The 22,386-nt window shown below is 39.2% G+C and overlaps 1 protein-coding gene across 1 annotated transcript in view; it reads right to left on the bottom strand.

Moving 5' to 3' along the window:
- Nucleotides 1-17,207, bottom strand: part of alk (ALK receptor tyrosine kinase) — a 755,603-nt gene extending 738,396 nt beyond the window's left edge. Inside the window, exon 1 of the mRNA XM_041812830.1 lies at nucleotides 16,354-17,207. Coding sequence (XP_041668764.1) covers nucleotides 16,354-17,098 — 745 coding nt within the window. The 5' untranslated portion in view covers nucleotides 17,099-17,207. The remainder of the gene's footprint in view (nucleotides 1-16,353) is intronic.
- Between the last annotated feature and the right edge of the window lie 5,179 nt (nucleotides 17,208-22,386).

Below are 22,386 nucleotides of genomic sequence, written 5' to 3'. Positions count from 1 at the left end.
GTACCAGATTTAGGCAAGAGAATAAATACTAGGTCTAAAAGTAAAGACTGAAATGTAAGGCCTACAAATGGACTAAAACTAGACTAAAATGTTTTAAAGTTTTCGTCAACTTAAACTAGACTAAAAATAAATAGGGTTGAAATGACTAAAATGTGACTAAAACTAAAGGGAATTAAATTTGGGGACTAAGACTGAGACTAAAACTAAAAATAGCTGTAAAATTAACACTGCAATGGAACTCAAATATATTCAAATGTCACAAATTTTCCTTTGAAATACTTAAAGATTCTCAATTTATATTCCAAATATCTATGAAATTTCCTTGAAGTTATACCAAATTCTCCAGGTATTTTAAATAAATGACTAAAATTCAGTGGATGTTCCAAAAATTCTAAAAGCAAAAATTATTACAATGTAGGAAATCTAAAATGTGATGCTCTCATGTGTGCATGCAGGGACTTGGGAGGTTAAAAGAAAAGGAACTTCATCCAGTCTTTTTAATAATAATAATAATAATAATAATAATAATAATAATAATAATAATTCTATTCCATTTTTGCCACTTTTATTTGTTTTTCACTATGTTTTACGCCTATTTTTGCTATTTCAAACCTATCTTTGCCACTATTGTTGCCATTCTTTGCTACTTTTTGCTCAGTTGTTCCTTTTTTGTCACCGTTATTTATTACTAATACCTTAAAGTTGTCTCTGCTTCTTCTTTATTTTCTGGCATTTGTGCAAATCATGGCTTAGCTATGGAGTCTGACTTTACTTTCCGAATGGTTTAATTTAAGGTAGGTAATTCTGTTTTAAGGAAAAAGATGTTATATTTTAGAGAAGGCTGTAGACTTTGGCCAAAATGGATTTAAAAAATGTAGCTTTGATAAGGGTGGTTATTATTAAGGTTAAAAAAAGAAATAAATAAATATTATCACTGCTTAACTTTACATGAACCATGATTTTGCAGACCTCCATGGGCTCCCAGTTAGGCAGGGCCCCAGAAAGCTTTGAAAGAACCAATAAAAAAAAAAAAAAACAGAAAAGCAACAAGTAAAGCTTTTTGTTAATTTGTGAATGGAGCACACTCAGTCACAAACACACAAACCTAATCTATTCACTACCTCACTGAAATGTTCTTCTCTTGAGGCTAATAGGTGGCAGCTCTTTTGTCAGGAGAAAAGAGAAAAGCATTTGGGGATGTGGAAAATTAAAAGAGCATCCATCTTTTGAGGAAAAACCTCTTCCAAAAAAGCCACCAGCAATGTGTGGTAAACAAGCACTCAGCATGTAATCTAACATTATAAATTTACTGTTGACTTTCTTTATGACTCAGAAGGAACTGTGATATTTGCCTAACAGCTAAAACATCCACACACAGGGATTGTGCTTTTAAGCCTCTTAAAGAAGACGGGGATGCTCAACAGAAAATCATGACTGTGTGTTTGCATTTAGGGCAGAGCTGAGGGGCAAACATGAGGAAAGAAGCCCTGATTCACATCATGATGGCAGTCTTTTACTTCACTGACATCCTGCTGGGCACATTTTTGAAGACTCCTTTTGCTAATGGAGCGCTGAGAATCATGAGCATCTTAAAGAGCTCAGCAGCAGGTATGCACCCGTTAATGAAGCAGAGGGGTCTCCTCTTTCTCCTGCTTCCTGTGCTGACATCATTAAATGATTCTCTTGCAGCCTATTTATGGCACCGCTTGGTGAACATAACAGAGGTTAATAAAGTAGAGGTCAACTCTTTATCGCACCTGCCCTGCGCTGTTTTCCCCTTCTCCTAAACCATAACTCATAGCATTCCTCATTAATGATCTCCCCCATAGGGCAAGTATGTATGAATGTACTGTGCCGAGTTTAATGCTTTGATTCCCGTAGGCACGTTTGCCTGATCGTCAAATTATTCCTGGTGCCACGGCTGGTATTTATTTCATGCTAATAGCTTGCATCTTACCAGAGGCGGGAGAAACAAGAGTAGAACACACATTACAGAGAAAAAATGCCAAACATTGGCCAATCAGGAGGAGGAGGAAGCTGATAGAGTGGAAACACATTGGAGCTCTGAGTTGAGTCATTTAATACGGAGGAGGGAGAGCACGACTGTGGCAGGAAGGTGCATGTGGTACAACAACAACAGGTGCGTTCATGTGTTTGTGAAGTATTCTGTGCTTGTGTGTGCCTGTGCATAAACAGTGTGTAAACACAGTCTTGCCTTTTAGAAACTCATACTGTAATAACCGCTTATGATAATAACTGCGACTCTGCAAACACACAACACGGTAATCCTGCAGGGAGCGGCGAGCATAAAGCGTGAGGCTTAGAGAGAGAGGGAGTCCACCTGCAGGGGTTTGAAACTTCTGTGTGCCTCATGGCTACTGTCACTCCTCCTCTCTTTTAACATCCAGAAGAAGGAGGGAAAAGCCAGATTTCAGTCCGTGACTTGAAAGGTAAACTGATAGAAAGTGACAACTTAGAAAAATTGCAAGACAGTCTCCTCAGTTGTATTTTTTTATTTTTCATCTTTTACTTGGAGGTTCTTTCACGCACATATTTTATGCTTTTGGGGCAAATGACCTACACATGCCTGGTTTATCTGCATCATTAACCCTTTAGAGGCATTTCAAAGAGAAAACATGACAGGAGAGAGAACATGCCATATTCAACAACAGTTCTGATCTTAAAGGTCTCATATTTTACCTCTTTAGGACAAATTTATTTTGGTCTCAAAGGCCCCAGAACATGCCTGTGAAGTCTGCTGCTGAAAAAACACTCCAGTATTGGATTTTTGCATGTCTAAACCCCCTCTGTTCCAGCCCTGCTCAGAACGAGCGTCTGTAGCTTTAAGTGTTAGTGAGCTGTCTGACTCCGCCCCTGACCACACCTCTCTCCAGGTGTGGAGGTGGGTCTCCTGACTGTCAATCAGGAGAGGATAGCAGAACTTTCTTCAAAGCAGGGAGGACCAACCTAACCTGGGAGCGGTGCTAACTCCCCACATGACATCATGAGAGGAAAACCTGAGATTGGCTTGATTAAGCACACACTGGGAAGGAGAAAGGTGGCGAAAGAGTGTGTGGGGGTGGGGGTTCTGATTCTTGGGGTGATTATGGACAAGCCGGGGGCACATATTTTTGTTAGAAAAGCTTGAAAAGTGTATTTTGCATAATATGTGACCTTTAAACCCCACTTTTGCAGTTTTTAAGAAGATTCTAACAATTAGGTCAGGTTTATTGTTTGATCTTATGCACTACATGCACAAGCTGAAACAACACAATTAAAGTAATAGTTTTGCACTCATCAGCACTCAAAAATGCTAAATTAAGAAAAGCATTTAACATTTAAACAGTTAATCAATGCAGCATCTTTATATTGTTGAATAAAAAACATATACTGACTTTTAATTCTGCTGTCTTTAAATGTAACTGTAAAAATAATTAAAAAAAAACTGGGCATATCATAAGAATTAATTTTTTTCTAAAAACTCTTATGTAAAACAAAAGAAACCTTCCTTCATATTCCTTTTGATTGTTTAAATAATGTGTCATCATTTAACAACAGCAGTTTTTAGAATAAATGTGGATTTCAATCCAATTATATTCTTTCAATTTAACTATGTTTATCTTATCTGAATACACCCATTCTTATTACAATGAAATAAATGCTGTTTCTGCTGACAGCAATATCTGAACAAAAATCATCTAATTTAAGTGTTTGTAAGGAACATCTAATAACCACTACTGCTGCTTAATATGGAATTAAATCGGCCTGTCTCAGTTGTATTTCCATCAGCCCCACATCCACTTCAGAACTGTCAAGGCCATAGTATTTCTTGTTTTGAGTCCAGTCACCACTTTACTTAAACCATTGCAGTTTTACATCTATGCCACTCAAGGTAAGCCTACTCAAGTAGCTATAAGTGAAAGTCATTAAATGGTGCACACTGAAGTGAGAAATCCTCTCCCATCATGTTCAGTATATCATTCACCGTGCATTTTGATTGCTCCCCACAAGGGGGACTTCTCTACCTGGGTCAGTAACTTTACTCATGGTGCAAAAGTGTCTAGTGCCAAAAGGCATTCTGGGAAAACTCTACTGATTAAAGGAAGATCGTCAAATAATCTGGGTATAATCACAAAGAATACTTGGAGTGATTGAGTATTGTTCAATTTAAAAAAAACTCGAAAATAGTGTAGGGGTGAGTAACTCTTTTGGATTTTTGTTGACACTACAATTTTCTAACAGCTCTCAGCTGTTCAGTCTTACAGTGAAAGACTGAATTAAGAAAATGTACCTTCAGAAAGTTCAGTACATCCTTCTTATTCTGTGTTAGTTGGTCCAAACTTCTCGAACAGAGTAGGTAACTTCATTCATGGTGCAAAAGTGTCTAACACCCAAAGGCATTCAGGTAAAACTGCAGATTAAGCACCGAGGAAACTGTGGTGTGAGCTCATAGTTTGACCTTTTAACTACGTGCAATTTCAAGTTGAAATAGTCCACTAAAGCACAAAACTGGGTTAGAATTATGCAGGATATCATATTACTTCAACAAACACTCAAATACTTACACTTTTTAGAGTTTAAAAGTGTTTAAATAGTTTATATTAATTTGGACATTCCTGATATCTTGCTACACCTTTTCTATGTGCTACTCCTCTTTCATATGTGCCTTCTGTGTTTGCACACGGCCCTGCAGTCCCCCTTAATCTCCAAGCCATTGCTAATCATGAAACAACTGAGGCAGAAACACTTTTGTAAAGCGGGGACATCATGAACTATATGCAAAGTGATTTGAGAGCGCTTGCAGTGCAAGACCAGAAAGGGTTGTCACCTTGAAACATGTGTTCTCCCTTAATATGTGGAATTCAGAAACCTTCTTTAGCACCACTTTAAGACAAATTCTGAGGAGATAATGGTGAATTGGACCCATAGAGTTTAGGTTTTGATCAGGTAATGTATGCAATGAAATCAACACCTTTGGCTGCACAGTAAAATACTTGTCCTTGCTTGTTGGCGAGTAAATACATCATGTCTACACTCTCTGGTCATCTGATTATGGTATCAGCTTGCCAAACAGCATGCACGCATCAGATTTCACTTTGCATCACACATTGGACACTTGCTTTTCACACTTCATCCATTAAATATTCAATTCTCTGCCCTGTGAAATTCAGTCTACCCTTGCAAACAGTAAGATATCTAACACTTTTGGAAAACGGAAGTGCGGTGCTTTTAATTGACCAACAATTTGACAGTGTAAAAACAAGTTAGATGTTATCAATGCACAACGATCTCCACTTTTTAAAACAAGCTAACAAGATCTGCTGAGTGGGAAAAGTGAAAGAAAGAATATAGGACAGAACAAATGCCTCATCAGTCTCTCTTTTTCCTTCCATGTCAATGTGAGCGACAGAAAAAGAAACAGGAATGAGAGGTTAGGGTTAAAATGGTGCTTCCCATCATGCTGTAAATCGTGGGCTGTCAGGACACTTATATGTAAGCTGATTTTATCACTTGTGCCGATACTTGCTTGTGATTCATGTTGTTAGAAAAAAATGATACATTTGAAGAAAAAACCCTGTTTAATCCCTAATCTTACCATGAATATATGCAATTTACCGTGAATATATTCTAAAGACATCTGACTCCATGCAGGATCTTAATCTACAGGCCACATGTAAGATAAGGCAGCTTTATCATAAAAGCAAAATTCAAACAGAATCATAAAAATGCTAATGCATACCATGACTGCCAATAAAAGCATGATCAAATAAGCTGGAAACCACAGCAAATTCAATGAATAAAGGGGAAAATTAATCAAGCTGAGCAGAGGTGAATCAGCCACATACCATGCCCAGTCTTCATTGATTTTATTGGCCAGGAGTAGCATTCATCACCTAATGTTTGAAACACAGACACTGTGGTTTTCTCCAAAACATACAAATGTAATTACATAACCACACAATTTTAATATGTACTAAATAGACTCTCTAGCCACCAAGTCCAAGCAGAATGGAAAATCCTGTAGTAAGGTAACAGTGGCATTTTTAGTGCTTTTTACATGTGAAACTTTAAAAGCATGATTATACTGTTCCCCTAATTCTGACTCTGAACACCTGTTGGTATACAGAATTCACATTACTCACCAATAAATATTGTAAATAAATAATAAAGAAATAAGAATAAATATCCCCAATTTCCAATCTGTAATATATCCAACATGCACATAACAGCTGTAAATACTATTGATAATATTTTATTATGTAAGTTACATTTTTATATTTCTTATTTTGTATTTAATCATTGTACTAATTAAATGCACTGTTTACTCTCTTGTGTGCTTTATTAACATCACTATTGCTGCTGTAAATTTGGAATTTTCCCTTGTGGGACTAAGAAAGGAATATCTTATCTTATCTGATCTTATCTGATCTGATCTGATCTGATCTGATCTGATCTTATCTTATCTTATCTTGTCTTATCTTGTCTTATCTTGTCTTATGGTACATTCAGGCCTGCCCGCTAGCATGTCCTTGCTAACAGTTCCTTCATTATGAAGCTGTAAAGTGCGTTAAGCTACAGTTGGGTTCTGGTGCTGAAATAATTTATTAGTGCCACTTTTTTTTTTTTCCCACTTATTTTTGGTAATTTTATTTGGCACTTTTCATCTATTTTGAAAACTTTTTACTCATTTTTGCCTCATTTTAACCCCTTTCCACATGTTTTAATGCTCATTTTTGACACTTCAAAACCGCTTTTGGCATTTTATCAAATTTTTTTCTGACCATTTCTGCCTCTTTTAACCCATTTTTGCCACCTTTACATCCTATTTCACCCATCCACCCATTTTAGCATCTTTAAGCCATTTTTCCTACTTTTAAACAAAACTCAACTCAACTTTATTTATGTGTACCTTTCATACATAAGATATGTAGCCCAAAGTGCTTTACAAGCAACAGACAGACAGCAAAGATCGACAAAAAACAGCAAGAACGAAAGATAGGAATGGAATAAGACAAACTGAGGAAATAAAATCAATTTAGTAGAGCAACCAAAAACATTATAAAGTCAATAAAATACAAAACCATAGATTAAAAAAATTATAAAAATATAAAAGGACATTTTAAAAACTTATCTTTTAAACCCTATTTTACTACCTTTTCTGCTCATTTTTACCACTTCTATGCCATTATGCTGTACTTTCCACCTACTGTTACATCTGTTTACCAATTTTTGCCACTACTACTACCTTTTTGGCATTTTTTCTGCCCATTTTAGCCACATTTAAAGGCATTCCACAACTCTATTATTATTTGTCAGTCTTTCCCATTTACACCATTTTTCTCTACCTTTTTTCCACCTATTTTTCACCTCTGTTACCATATTTTTGGCACTTCTAACCTATTTTTGCCTCTCTTAACCCATTTGCCATTTATTATCCATTTTAATTTTGTTTTAAGAGTATTACATATTGATGAATTCTTTATACTGTTACCTAGATACTGAAAAAATAGTTTTTGCCTTGATAAGAGTGGTTATTTTCAGATGAAAATAGAATATGGTCATCACAGATTAACTTCCCCATGATTTTACTGACCTCTATAGGACCCCTGTTTGACTGGGCCTCTTGTGGCCCGCCTTGGGTAAATTAATGCTGAATCATTCTAAAATAATACAACAGCTATCCTCTGATCAGTGTTTTGACCAATTATACCTGTGCCATTTCCATGTCAACTGATAAACTCCCTCCTCAGGTAGAGATAAGAAACAGCAGAATAACCTGACAGCCCTGCATTCGACTGGCGACCAGTCCAGGGTGTAGCCCAATGACAGCTGGGATAGGATCCCTGCAACCCTCAACGAGATAAGTAGTATACAAAATGGTTGGATGGATGGATGGATAACCTGACATGCTAAAATAACACTGTATCCTGTTGTAGAAGTTAAACAACATGGTTAAGTAATCCATCTGTCACACAGCAATCAATACATTCAAACAGACACCAGGTCAGCTGACCTGTATGTCCAGGTGTTATGTGAGGTGACAGTATTAATCAGAATGAAAGGCTTCATATCATGAGCATTTAAAAAGTCAAAACAACAGCATAAACATTATTATAGATCCTAACAAGTGTAAACTTGTGAGGCTCGGGGCTATGTGCCGTCAGATTTTAAGTGAGACACATTTCTCCCAATTTGCAGGTCTGTTTCCCCAAGATGTGGCGAGTTCTTATCGCAACTTTTTGTCACATAAAACAAATATGAAAGATAAAATGAACTCAGAAAGTGTGTTTCTCCCTACATAGTTGCACAAACCATGCTGTTATTTTTCCTTTTCTTGCCGTAGTGCGATAAAAAGTCACCGTGGTAATGTGGTTTCAATGCTCCCCTCCATCATAGATTTCAAAAGAATGGATGCTCTTTTTATTTCCCTGCTGAAGCTTCCTCCAGGAAGTCTCTCCCTGCTCCTCTGAGCAGCAGACTTCCTTGATGATTAAAGACATGATCAATTTGTGGATAACAAATGGATGGGATATAAAATCAGGCAAATGATGATGGTTGTCATAAACAATGGATGACAGCCCGCTAATTCAAATGAGAGCTGCTCACTTTGCACTTCCATCCCATTACAGAAATCTATTAGTGTACATAGTATATGAAGCGATATGTATTTGTCACTGGTGGATTCTTCCATTATTTACTAAATGAGGCTTTCTTTGAGTAGCTTGATTGCAGATGACTGCCTAAGGATAGAATTTAGTGCGGACAGTACCAGGAAAATCCAAAGGAGGAAATGTTTAACTGCCCTCCTGAGTGCCTCTCCTCTTGACCTCACTACAGCACCATAAAATACAGAACAATTGAGCATCAACAAATAAATTCTAACCAATACAACACAGATTACAACAATCTATTGCAGCCATTATGGTGCATCCGAAATCTCAGCAACTGATCATTCATGGGATGACATTTATTAGCACTCATTGGCTTATTCAGCTATGAAGCTAGCCTTTTGGAGTGGTTAACACCAGCTATTTAATCACTTTTTTCAATAAATTATTGAGTGGCTTCTTCTCATAGGATAGATAAGGGAGGATAAGAGAGGAGGGAAAGACATGCATCAAAATATGCGCCAGGTTGGGATTCGACTCAGTGACCAGTGCTGGGGGTGGACATTTGAGCTAAACTAGTACTCCATCTCTCTTTTCAGTCTGACAGGTAAACTAGTTTTTATTTTTAAACTTCATCCACTGACGTTACCAAGCAAGCAGTGCTAGGTCAAGGCAACATTACTAATTTGCAGCTAGTTGGCAAATCTCTGGTGGCATACACCCTACAAGATATGATGCCAATTTGGGGTCAGATTCCCCCCTGTTGATTACTCCTCAAACTCTCTAAAAATGTGCACTCCTTTGCCACAGCATAGATTTTTCAGTCTATAAATAAATACAGATATCAACAAGCCCCCTGAATTAAGGCTTTTGTAACTACCCCCCTGAATGACAAATAGAGGTATTTTACAGTCTGATAACCCTGTCAGAAATACATCATTATTACCCTGCATCCTCCAGCGCTTTAACAGCCATGCAAAATGTACCTCATGCATTTCAGAGAGAAAAATCCAGCTTAGGTCCCCTATGGAAAAAAACTAAAGCTTCTAACAAACCTCAAGCTGTATTAAGTTAAGATGCCTGCAGGGAAATGCATTACACATATCCATCAAAGAAAAGAAAGGAATAAAAGAAAACCGAGTACATGGATGAAGTGAGGAGGGAGTAGGTATCTCAGCAACACTTTACATTAAGGTACACAGAAATGGGCAGAGATACTTAGAAAAGACGTGAGCAGGAGAGATCGCAAGTTACCTGGTAGTGTAGGTGTGCAAAATGGGAGCCAATGTGTATGAATATGGAGAGCTGTAGATGTCTCAAGCTGAACTTTACAATACTTCTACAGGACATTTCTAATAGAGGACAACATTTCACAGACGTCTGCAGCCTGCATCACTCCCCTTTCAGAGTTCCCCACCTGAACGCTGGTGTTTACACAACTTCATCAACTTTCTGAGGATAAATTGGAAAAAAAGCGACCTGATCAGAAGAGCTAAATGGAAATTTGTCATTCATGTAAGTTTATGACTGACTTTATACTCCTAATGGCAGAAAACAAGACAAAATACAATCAGCACATTATGTTTTACTTTATGAAAACATTGTGTCAGCTTGAGGGTGGAAAATGAGCTGAGAGAACTACTTTTAGTTTAACTGTTGTTTCTGTTGAAGCCTGCATGCCAAAACAGCTGATCCAAAATAGAGATACGCTGAGGTGGAAGAGCGCTTGGCCAGTGGCCGAAGCTTGCAGAGCAAAATAGTGCCAATCACAGAGGCTTTCTGGGGGAGATTAAAAAGCTTCCATAAATGTTTAATATATTGTTCAATTGAGCTAACATTGTTTTTTTGGCACATTTTGATGTCAAACTCATGGACTGGTACCCATCTGTAGTGCTGTATAGCCTAGCTTCCCAAAGCACATACTATTTAAAGGGGCAAAGCACACTGGAATCCCTGGAGGCTAATGCCACAACTATTGCCAAACACCTTAGACAACCCAACTTAATTAAACACCAAAATATCTCTTTTTAAGCTTTACTAATGCTTCATGATTGCTTTCCTAAAGCATTATTTATCATATTTTATAACTCAGTTTGTAAGTGACCATAAAATAACTAATTATGCGCTGTAGATGAAGTGTTAACTACTAACTTTTGTTTTATTAGTGCAAAAAGTGTTAAGTTATTGCTGGTTATCCCACATTAGTACTTCCCAGAATGGGCCATGCCCCCCCCCCCGGAGTGTGTGTGTGTGTGTGGGGGTGGGGGGGGGTGGGGGTGTGTGGGGGTGTGTGTGTGTGTGTGGGGGGGGGGGGGGTTTCTCCAGTGTCATGGCAGGGGCAGAGTGTGAAAAGACTAAAAAGAAAAAGGCACATTATAGTATAATGTGATTCATTCAGGACAACTCCTGCACACATTTATGTTTGCATTTTATTGCAAAATGGATGTACAGTTTTAGTTGGTGGAGAAGGCTCTGCTCTAAAGAAGCTCCCTGGGTTAGTCAAGCAGCATGCTTTATCTGTCCAGTGAGCCCATGGCTACAAACCCCTGGACAGATACATTTATGACATTGTGTTTTGAATACAATAAAATTAGTTCAATAGTAATTAATTCATTGTAGCCTGAATCTGCATATGCAGGTGAAGCTTTAAGCTATAAAGGAGGCTGGGGTGGAGGAGGTTAAGCTTTACCTGCAGCAGCAGTGTGGGGCATCTGCATTAGTGCAAGCAGGGATTAGTGAGAAGTGCATCATATTCAAATACACCGCTGTGTTAAGAGAAAGCGCTGTGATTGGCTGTGGAAGTTGGGGGGTGATGATTGGGATCAGTTGGCTGTAAGCTGATCATAGCAGGGCGTATGGCTAACGTGTCCTGCATGAGCTAGTACCAAGCTTAATTTCTTAGGTGTATAATTTTCCGTCCGATTAAACGCATAATATGAATGCATTTAACCGACTATTCTAAAGTCAATAAAATAATACATTATATAAACCAACTTCACACTGCAACGGTAACACTAGGTCATATTGTAACAATGCACCGTTGGTTTGCAGAATGTGGCTAAAGTTAGCAGTGCTAGCGCTGATGCCTTAGATCCTTACTGCAGGTCGACATTCACATTCCTGAGCTGAACATCATCACTCAGTACTTCAGTTATGGAGTTAACCTGAAACAGCTTATGGACAACTTTGTCCCCTTTATATAGGCTAAAAAGCTAAACCACACTGCTCCAACAAGATGCTACTGGTGGTGAAAGCGTTAGCAGTTGTTTTGTATTGGATTACAGACCACTGTGGCAGCTTGGCAACAGTTATTAAGAACAGCAACAGAGTATACTAGCTGCATCACAGTTTAAATAGAGCATTTGGCTGGGATTGCGGGCCTGAACTTATAAAAAAATGTTGATAATTTGTTCTCAATCAACTGGGAATTCTGGAGCCCGCCGCAGGGATCCATCTGTTTGTTTAATACCAGATAATACCAGCCATTTGTGTACATCCCCAAAGAAAAGCAACATGTTTGAGAGGACTTTCAGGAAAATTGAATGCTATCAATGAGTCTACAACAGATAATATATTAACATTTGTTTACATACCGCAAGTGGTAGGGGGCCTGAAAATATTTGTATCTGTCAGAGGGGGAGAGTAGGAAAATAATTTAAGCCAATGGTTCACAAGCAGTTAGGTCTTCCTTCATTACCTAATAGCTTTGCTTAATTGTGAGAACCTTTTAAAAGTCGTTATCTCTCAAGTAATCATAAAAAATAAAACACAACATTTGATCAGGAGTTAATCACCATCTTCATGTTACCTAAGGGTTGTAAGGAGTTAATTCCACAGTCACTTCCTGGTTGACTGGTAGTTAATGACTCATTCATTTCCTCCTTCATGAAGCTCTAGCATAATTTCAGATAGTAGGTATTAGCTTCCACAATGTCTTCTGGCTTTTTCGGGGCTGTCTCTGTCAGAACGTTGCTGGGAAATCGGCTGGGCTTTTTTAACCAATAGCATTGTTCTGCTCCGTTTTTAAACAGGATTCTTTTGATCCCCTTGCTCTTTCATGCTGACATTTCATGCTCCCCTCCACCTCCCAATCATGGCCTTTCTTTGCAGAATCATCAGCCTTCAGCTCTTCACACATCCGGTCTCTGCGAGTCTCCAGCCACCACCACCAGAGTCTGGAACTCATGATTAATTCTGCTGCTGCTCAGAAGGCCTCAAAATCTCGAAATCGAGGCCAAGCACCTAGGACCTAGTAGTAATGCCAACTTTAGTGTTGATAAACTCACAGGGGGTTACTCGCTCATCCTCAGGTTATCTAAAATAAAGACTCTGGTTTTTAACTTAGCAACTAGCAACTCAAACGAAAGTTCAGGTATCAATCTGGTCACATATAGGATATAGCACAGTTCCACTGCCTTACTATTGTCGCTGTTGTTTTAAAAATGTGGCTGCTCCTCCACCAGTTCAATCATACTTGTGTGCAACCAGCTGACTCCCCATTACTACCAAATGTTTGCAGTTTGATCACTGTTATTTTTCATCCCATCAGTAGTCATCCCATGGTCAACACTTCCCAGATTCATCACATGATGGTGTACCGTATCATGAATTGTTACCTTGGTTACGCTTTGTCAGATAAACAACACAACACAAATGCCAGTTGAGACTTTAGAGCCACATGTGTTTCAGCATCAAACCAAGCTAAAGCGCTTTGTAGTTTTAAAACCTTTGTTTTTCAAGAGCATGCCTGCCAAGCACAAACACTGATTGCTCATTCACACATTTACACACACTCACAGCTGGAAGCTACCCAGCACAACCAGTTTGATCCGTAGCAGCTCCGCTGGTGTCGCTTTATGGTTCAATAATTTACCACAGAGCACCTCGATGGTTGTGATGAGATGAGGGTGCACTAAGAAACAGCCACAGTACATCATCCCCCTGCTGGCTTCCCACCTGCAAACACGACCAGCTGTGTTGTTAGAGAGCCTGCTGGGAGCTGCAGGGGAGGTCCACTCATCTGCTTATCTACAACAGTTTTCAGAGCATGACACATGTTTGCATTCACTCTTAAAACGCGCAGTCTTAACGATCTTAACACTGCACATGCTGCAGTATTTGATATAAAACAATGAGAGCAAAATACAGTCAGCCTACGCAACACAGTTAATACTACTCCACATTCATGCACACATGCAGGGAGGCTTTCTCCCTTACTCTAGCAGCTTCCTGCCTGGAGGGGCCTCTGCTTTACTTTTGTCTGATCGGTTCTGTTGCATTTTTCTGGGCCAGCCTCTCTCATCAAAGTGATTAAGCAATTATACTGATTGTGCCGATGCTCAGAAGAACGAGGGAAGGACCCTTGAGTATTGAGTGCTAAAGCTTTCTTGGAGATAACGGCTTAATTTGTGCCTAATCAAAATAAACCTCTCTCTCTTAAATTTCCAACCTTGTGGCTGAGGGAATTAGGAAGGTATCCGTAAGGAGAAACCAATGGAGGCAAAGGGAGTTCTGCTGGGGCCTTTTCCAACTTAAACATCTCAGTGTATAGGCTTTATACATTATAAAGGCATTCTGTAATCAGGCATTGGGGCCTCTTTTCTCTCCAATGAAATAATAATTAACTTCTTAGAACTGCTAACGATAGTAACCTCTGAAGATGGCGCATGTATCAGCATGGATCCCGTACTAGAAATAATCAAAGTGTTTGGGATTTAAATCAACATGCAGTTCGTCTCCGAGCGCTGCTGTGTGCATCAATAATGAAGCAGGAGTCTGGAGAGTCCGCTGGATCACAGCAGAAGACTCAAATGCATGGATCCCCAAAGCCTTGCACACACGCTCTCACACAAGCATACACCAGTCATTATTTTCCCATCGGGGCCGTTGAAGATACCAGCTTTTCTGCATGTGCTGACATTTCTTTACCCTCGTTCACAAAAGCAACGCATGTTTAGGCACACCGGACTCAAACATCAAAAATTAATCACAGCAGATCTCGACTCACAACCGTGACGGAGCAACATGAATCAGGTCGGATGAGTGCGAGGGAGAAGCGGGGGAGATAGGGGAGACTGGGATTGGCTGTCACCATTTTTAATCTGGAAACACTTGTGATCACACACTCCAGCCACCATTCCAAAATAAGATGAAAACTAACAATCCTGCAGTGAAATGTGCATCCTTTTCATTCTTATGAATCATTTTCACAGGAAGTTGCATCAAAGACACTCTCACTCTCTGTGGCAACCAATCTCAACACAAAACAATCTATACCAGAATGAAAAAGTTTGATTTCACTCTAGGAAATACCACAGCAACAAAAATAGAAGCCATAGACGTCCAATGCCAGGAAAAAAATTATTTTAATTCCCAAAATTTGCAGTAAAACAATCCAAACTGTGCAAAACCATTGGAAACATTTCCACATATTTGCATTGCAAACTTCCAGAACATGAAAAGGATCAAATGTCCTTGAGTTTAATGATTGGTGGTATCAAAAAAGGCAGAAATGTAAGTCATATTTTCAGCACAGGAGAAATAGCATGGTCAAAGTTGCGCAAATATGTTGGCAACATGTGGGAAAGTGGTTGGAAGTGGCAACGAGTGCAGGAATCTCCTGGGAAATGGTTATAATCTCACTGCATGGTAAGCGTCCAATGCTTTGTTGCACAATTTAGAGCAGTGGTTCCCAACCTGGGGTCCGGGGACCCCTAGGGGGGGCACGGGACCCTGTCTGCTCTGACATTGTCAAAATTAGATGTTCATTTAAAACAACAACAAAAAAAACATGATTACAAACCTACTGTACAATAGGGGCCAACCTAAAAGATTAAAATATAAGGAGAAGCTACATTTTTGAGATAATAAAGTCTTATATTTACAACATTATAGTGTTTCAAAAGTCTGGAATTTACAAGAAAAAATCAAAATTTCAGAATTTAAAACATCTAAAATTAACCATAGAAACTCAAATCTTTTTTTTTAAGTTTAAAAGTTTTTCACATCCGAACTTTACAACAGTGTAAAGTCAAAAATCTACAAGAAACCAAACTGAGAACAGTGGTCAGATTTTGACTTTTGGGCTTTATAATCTTAAAAATTCTTTTCCAGGGTTTAGGGATCTTTACTTTTTACTTTTTACTTTACTGTACTTTTTACTATTTACTTTTAAAGTCATAAAAATGTTTATTTTTTTATGAATACATTTTTTTAACTTGATTTTTTCTTCTTGAAATTAGTCTTTGTTTTTTCCAAAAGTGGTCCTAATGCACTGTAATAATAATGGATAGTTTGGACATAGATCTTTAGTCAAGAACAAGTCTATGTAGGTCTGCTATGTTGGGATTTTGTGGATGAAAACAATTTCAAATGCTGTGTACTTTTTCCGAGTGGGTCTGGGGGGAGCCTGAGGAAAAAAGGTTGGGAACCACTGATTTAGAGAGTTTATAGGAATGTGTCTGCAGTTGTTGATCTGGGCATGCAGGGCTTCTTTTTCTGTTGCAAACAGGTAGGAGTATGGCTTGATGTGATTTTTGGTCCACATCGCCCATCCCTAACTCATCATTAACTCCATCATTGTCTTTGATAATTTATCAACAGATCTGTCAAATTGAGATTGATTTCCCAGCCCTAACGTGAACATTATGAAACAGAGCCCTATGGTTTGGCTGTGATGCGCACTGTGACACATCCAACCCCATTCTCCCCACAAGGAGAAGGAAAGAGAGAGAGAGGAACTCACCCCGAGAGGATATCTGAAGGAAGAGACGGGGGTCTGCAGCGCGTATAGCCGCGGTGTAACGATCCTCTATCCCGGGCACTTGCGCTTTCTTCTCGGGCATGAGCCGGACCCTTAGCCGGCCTCCCTCTGCCCCTAACCACCACTCCAGAATAGTTGTGAGGTCCATTTCCAGCGTGAGCACCGGGGCCTCCTCGAACACAGACAACCCTCCGCATCCCGTCTTCACTATATCCTCTCCTATTTCCACCACAACTTGGTTTGATTTCCTGCTGGCTTTCGTTAAGCCCAATTTCAGAACTTTGGACAGCGGCCGCTTCTGGAAGAAGGGGAGCTGTCCTTCAGCAGACATGTTCCTCAGTGCAGAGTCCTTTGGGTCCACAAAAGTAGCTATGGTTTTCTGCAGAGGTATGCAGTGCATTTTCAAGTTTGCGCGCACAGTGTAACATCCACTGAAAGTCTGGCAGTCTCCATTTAGCGGTCTTTTTATGAACTCCGCAAGGTAATAGCGCAACAGAGAGGGAACGGCAAAATCCACAGCCAGTGTTTTCCTCTTAAGCCTGGAGTTTATGGTTTGGTTTAAGTCTCGTTTGCCCCCTGTTTCCCCGCTGCTGCCGCCGCCGCTGCTGATGTTGCTGAAGCCGGCTGTGGGGACGTCCATCCCCGCTGTGGTCCTTGGTGAGGCGCACTGCAGCCCGGCGAAAAATGCCGCAGAAAAAACGAGCAAATACAGCATCCTGGCGTCCATGGTGAAAAGAATCGAGTCTCTCGTTTGGGATGAAGCACCCTAAACCCCAGTGTTTCCCCGCTTCCTCTCCGCTCTTGTCACATACGCAGCGCAAGATCTCCAAGCGCGAATCGATGATCCTGCGGCTCCTGCGCCTCTTCGCCGGTGCGCAAAGACAAGACAAACTGGGGCTTTACATTTGTTTGCCACTGACTGTTGCTGTTGACGAATAAAGTGCCATTTCCCCCCCGTCTCTGCTCCCCACGCACACAGACACGCAGACAATGCCTTTTAGCGCCGGTGTGAACGCAGCGAGCCGCTCTCCGGGACTCTGATTGATATGCCGGTCGGGTCCAAAGACTCGCTGTCTCTTGGCACAGTTGTGACGGCGGTACAAGTGGTCTCTCTGTCAGCAGCGGGATGCAGCAGCGTCGCTCTCTCCCCTCCACAACTAAATCATGAATTCACAACGAGTTTGGAGCAGCCGAGCATCAATGAAAGTTTAAAATATCATCAGATGTTACAGTCTGGGGTGGTTGGAACGCTCCGCGGCTGTCTAGCAGGTTAATTGTTTGATGAAGATTTCTGGTAAGATCTGGCAGCTCTGGTCCCTTTTCTGTCACAGCAGCACATGCAGAAGGCAAGGTGAAGCCATTCACACATCCTTTTGACGTCAAATGAAGCAGTTTCCTCCGAACACGACTCTCCTGTGAAGAAGCCTCAGCAGTGAGCGCAGAAGCCTCTGCGTTCAGGACCCGTCTTTGCGCCTTCAGCTAGGGATGGGCAAAATATCCCGTTATTAAGATGCATAGAAATACGGTTTCAGAGGAGAGGATCGGCAAGATTTAAAATCAGTAAGCTTGATGTTATGTTTTCACAGGTAACGCTCATTAAAAAGAAAGTTTACAGCAGTGTGACTCAACCCTGCTCAACCAAAGAGCCAAATCATTGAAAAATACCCGTGCAAGAGAAAGTCTAAGCGGTGAAGCAGATTCAAGTACAATAACAATAAGCTAAAGGTGGCAGGTGGGATAAAAGTGGCAACGAGAAGTGGCTAAAATGGGAAAAACTGGAAAAAAGTGGTATTTAATGACAAAATTTCACTGAAATGGGTGACATTTGGGGAAAAATGGTCAAAAAGCAACAAAAAAGGGTGAGAATGGGGAGGAAAAGGGGTCAGAAAGTACCAAAAATGAGTGAGAACTAACAAAAAATTAGTTATAGGTGACATAAAATGATCCAGATGTGGCAAGAAAATGAGTGAAAAGTGACTAAAATGGACAAAAATCAGTCAAGAGTGGCAAATATGGGCAAAAAAATAAGGAACAAGTGGTACTTAGTAGCAAAAGGTAGCTGAAATGGGTGAAAAATGGAACCTAAAAAGGTGAAAAATGGGATAAAAGTGGACACATGAAGTGGCTAAAATGGGCAGAAACTAGGAAAAAAGTTGTATTTAATGACAAAATTTAGCTTAAATGGGTGAAATTTGGGGAAAAACATGGTCAAAAAGCAACAAAAATGGGTGAAAAGGGTGAGAATGGAGAGGAAAAGTGTAAAAGGGGTCAGAAACTACCAAAAATGGGTGAAAAGTGACAAAAAATGAGTTATTGGTGACACAAAATGATCCAAATGTGGCAAAAAAATGAGTGAAAAGTGACTAAAATGGGCAAAAAGCAGTCAAGAGTGGCAAATATGGGTAAAAAAATAAGAAACAAGTGGTATTTAGTAGCAAAAGGTAGCTGAAATGGGTGAAAAAGGGCAAAATTGGATGTAGTGGCAAAAAGAAGTGGCCAAAACTGGCAAAAAAAAAAAAAAAAAAAAAAAGGATGAAGCAAGCGGTATTTAATGGCAACAGGTAGCTTAAATAGATGAAAAAGGCAACAAATAGCATGAAAAAGGGCAAAAATTGGATAAAGGTGGCAACAAGAAGTGTCTAAAATGGGCAAAAACTAGGAAAAAAGTGATATTTAATGACAAAAGGTAGCTTAAATGGGTGACAATTGGGAGAAAAATGATGAAAAGTGACCCAAATGGGCAAAAAATAGGAAACCGGTGGTATTAGGTAGAAAATGTAGCTGAAATGGGTGAAAAGTGGTGAAAAAGGACTAAATTGGATATAGTGGCAAGGAGACTTCATGAAAGTTTGAACAGTTAGTGAGGCAAAGGAGACTACGCAGCATGAGATGAGCAGAAGACCTGTTAGGATCTGGACTAGGTGCTGATTAACTAAATGGAGGTGGCTGGGTTGGAGGAGTGTTACACACTGAAACAACAGGCTGACTGTGGGTTAAGTGTGTTGCTCAAGGCCACGTGGACATGTGACTTCAGGAGCTGGGGATCGAACCATAACCTTTCAATCTTGTGATCGGCTCTACGCACTTATCCCCATGCATATGGGGCCAATACCTGCTTTTATTTTGAAAGAAAATAAGGAATTTGGGTAAATCTAAGATAATGACATGAATTTAACCAAAGAAAAAGGAACTTGTAATGGATTGTAAATGCAAAAGGGGACAGTTAGAAGTGATAACACAAGGTGCAGATGACTTTGACTTGTTCACTGAGTCTTAAAGAATAATTCATTTTCATCAGTGTGGCTGCAGGGAGGCGCTGATGTAGTTAAATGAAAGTGTGCTTAAATTAAAGTGACTAGAGAATAAATGAATGCCAGAAAAGACACCTATGGACCTAATTAACTTAGAGATTAATGCATTAACCTCCTAAGACCATGCACGCACATACGAGGACATGACACTCTGGCTGTCCCACTGAAGGGTAAAGTTTCTACTTTTGGAATTTTTTAGAAAATTGTTTGGACTGTCCTTTCAAGTTAGTTAATTCACTAGAAATACTGATTTTTTTTTTTGGTATGTTGGGTATTTTCTGTAATTTTTCATGTAATCATGGGGCCTTATTTGTACATTTCTGGGATTTTTTTTTAATTTTCAGAAATTTAAGTAGAATTTATTTAGTCTTTTTTGTACTTAAATTTAGGCTTCAATGATAAAGTTTCAGTGAAACATTTAGGGATCATTTGAAAGGATTTTATATGAGAAAATTAAAAAAAATATATGTTTAAGACTTTCTCACAGAAATTTAAGGCAATTTCTTTGAAATTTTAGGTATTTTTATTGATGTGGAACTTCATTTTTGATCAAAATCAATTCCTGTTTAAAGAAAAGGCTGAGCGTCTAACCTTAGGTCCAGATTATCCCAAAAAAGTGGGAGAAACAAATAATGCATTTCAAACAGAAGTTCAGGTCTCAGGAGGTTAATGCGGATGGCCTTAGCAAAAAGTCCATTGGTTTTCGTAATTGGTGCAACAGTAACAACGATGGAAATCCTAAACACCTGATATGAGATAATGCAAACTTTTAATTAGCAAAGATGTAGTTAAACTCCTGCACACTGAATGGAACATTTACAAGAGTTGGTGATTTATCATGTCCATAATAGGGCTGGGTTACAGTATATTAGTATATTTTCAAATGAGATCATGGCTATGACAATATCAGTTTTATCAACATAGTTTTAGTTGCATCATGGCTGCAATATGGATCAACAGTTACATCTCAACAATCATCTTTTTAAGCTGAATGGTGCATAGATGGTAATGTTTTCTGTATATAAAATACAAATGATGGCATTGGTTCCCAACCTGGGTTCGAGACCCCCCAGGAGGGGGGGTGCAAGGCTTTGTGGGCTCTGAAGCTGTCAAAATTAGTTTTGCAAATATTGACTAAAACCAGGATAAAGCAGTTATTAAGTAGTTTATACAAAGGTCTTTCGATAGGAAATGATGCATGGGCCTTTTTCAGGGTTTTATCAGTAAAACAATAAAAATCTGTGTTGATTTTTGACAGCAGTGTGTCACTTTTTCTTCTCTCTTGGTAGGCTCCACTTTTGTTGGGTACATGTAGGGGGGGCAGGGAAAAATAGTTGGGAAAAACTGGTCTAAGGCAGTGGTTTTCAAACTTTTTTCACCCAAGGCACACCATATGTAAATCGTTACAAAATAGACTTTTTAAATAATGTTACAGTCAAGGTGGCCTATAAGGGGAGATAAAGGGGAGAGCTTTCTGGGGCCAAGACAACTAGGGAATCATGAAATTGGCGAAAGGTGCCTGAAAGGTGGCAAAAAGACTTAAAAGTGATGAAAAACATTGAAAATTGGGCAAAAAGTGGCAAAACAAAGTCGGAAATGGGTGAAAATTGTTAAAAAGTGGCCAAACAATGGCTTGAAATTGGTAAAAACTTGTTGAAAGCGTCAAAATAGTGGTAAAGATGGGTTGCAAGTGGTCTGAAAGGGTTGAATATTGTAAAATGAGGGTTAGAATTGGTTAAAAGTGATAAAGAAGGGCAAAAGTGGGCAAAAAAGTGTTCAACAAAGGCAAAAGTGGGCAAAGATTGGCAGAAGGTGGCAAAAATGGGTTGTAAGTATCAAAAAGGTAGCAAAATAAATCACAAGTGGCAGAAAAGTGGGTTGAAGTTGCTAAAAGGTGGTAAAAAGGTGTGAAATGTTATGGAAATAATGGCAAAAAATGGCCAAGTGTTCAAAAAGTGGAAAAAAAGATAGCAAAAATGGATTAAATGTGGCCAAAAAATCCAAGAAAATGGCAAAAATGGGTCAAAAATAGTAATAAGAAGTGGCAAAAATGCTTAAAAGCAGCAAAAGGGTTAAACTTGTCAAACAAGTGGCAAAAATAGGTAGATAAAGTTAACAACTTGGTTGAAAGTTGCATGAATTATTCACTTGAACACTAATTACAACCCAGTAATAGCTTGCCATGCTTTTCAGCTCTTAATGAGGCAACTGTTAGCCAGGATGCTAGCACCAGTGCTACCAGGGCCCATTCTCAGGGTTTTTTCAGTTCTTGTGATAAAGTTGTAGTAATAACGTATGGTTGTACAAGTTGTACTGTACTACTGTAACTTGACTTGCTTCAAGGCACACTAGTGTGCCCTGCCACACTGTTTGAGAACCACTGGTCTAAGGCATATAACAATGGGCAATTTTCATTTTTAAATGTTTAAAATTGCAGAGAAAATCTGGCACTCCACATTCGTTTGCTTTGATATAAAAGCGGTATCAATGTGATTTGATTTTTATTAGAATTGTATCAAAGTCCCATCACCATTGTGGTTTTGTTCCATCTGTACAGAAAAGAAGAAATGTTTCATATTCCCTGCTAGAAAAGAACACAAAAACATGATTTTGTTGCATAATTCCCAGCCCTACCACAGCATCACATGCGGTAGGTAAACTCATTCACTCATCCATTTGACGTCAAAAGAAGCAGTTTCCTCCA

The sequence above is a fragment of the Cheilinus undulatus genome, linkage group 18 (genome assembly GCF_018320785.1).
Source record: "Cheilinus undulatus linkage group 18, ASM1832078v1, whole genome shotgun sequence".
Lineage (NCBI taxonomy): Eukaryota > Metazoa > Chordata > Actinopteri > Labriformes > Labridae > Cheilinus > Cheilinus undulatus.
The sequence above is the reverse complement of the archived record's forward strand: the minus strand, read 5'-3'. Positions and strand labels throughout refer to the sequence as shown.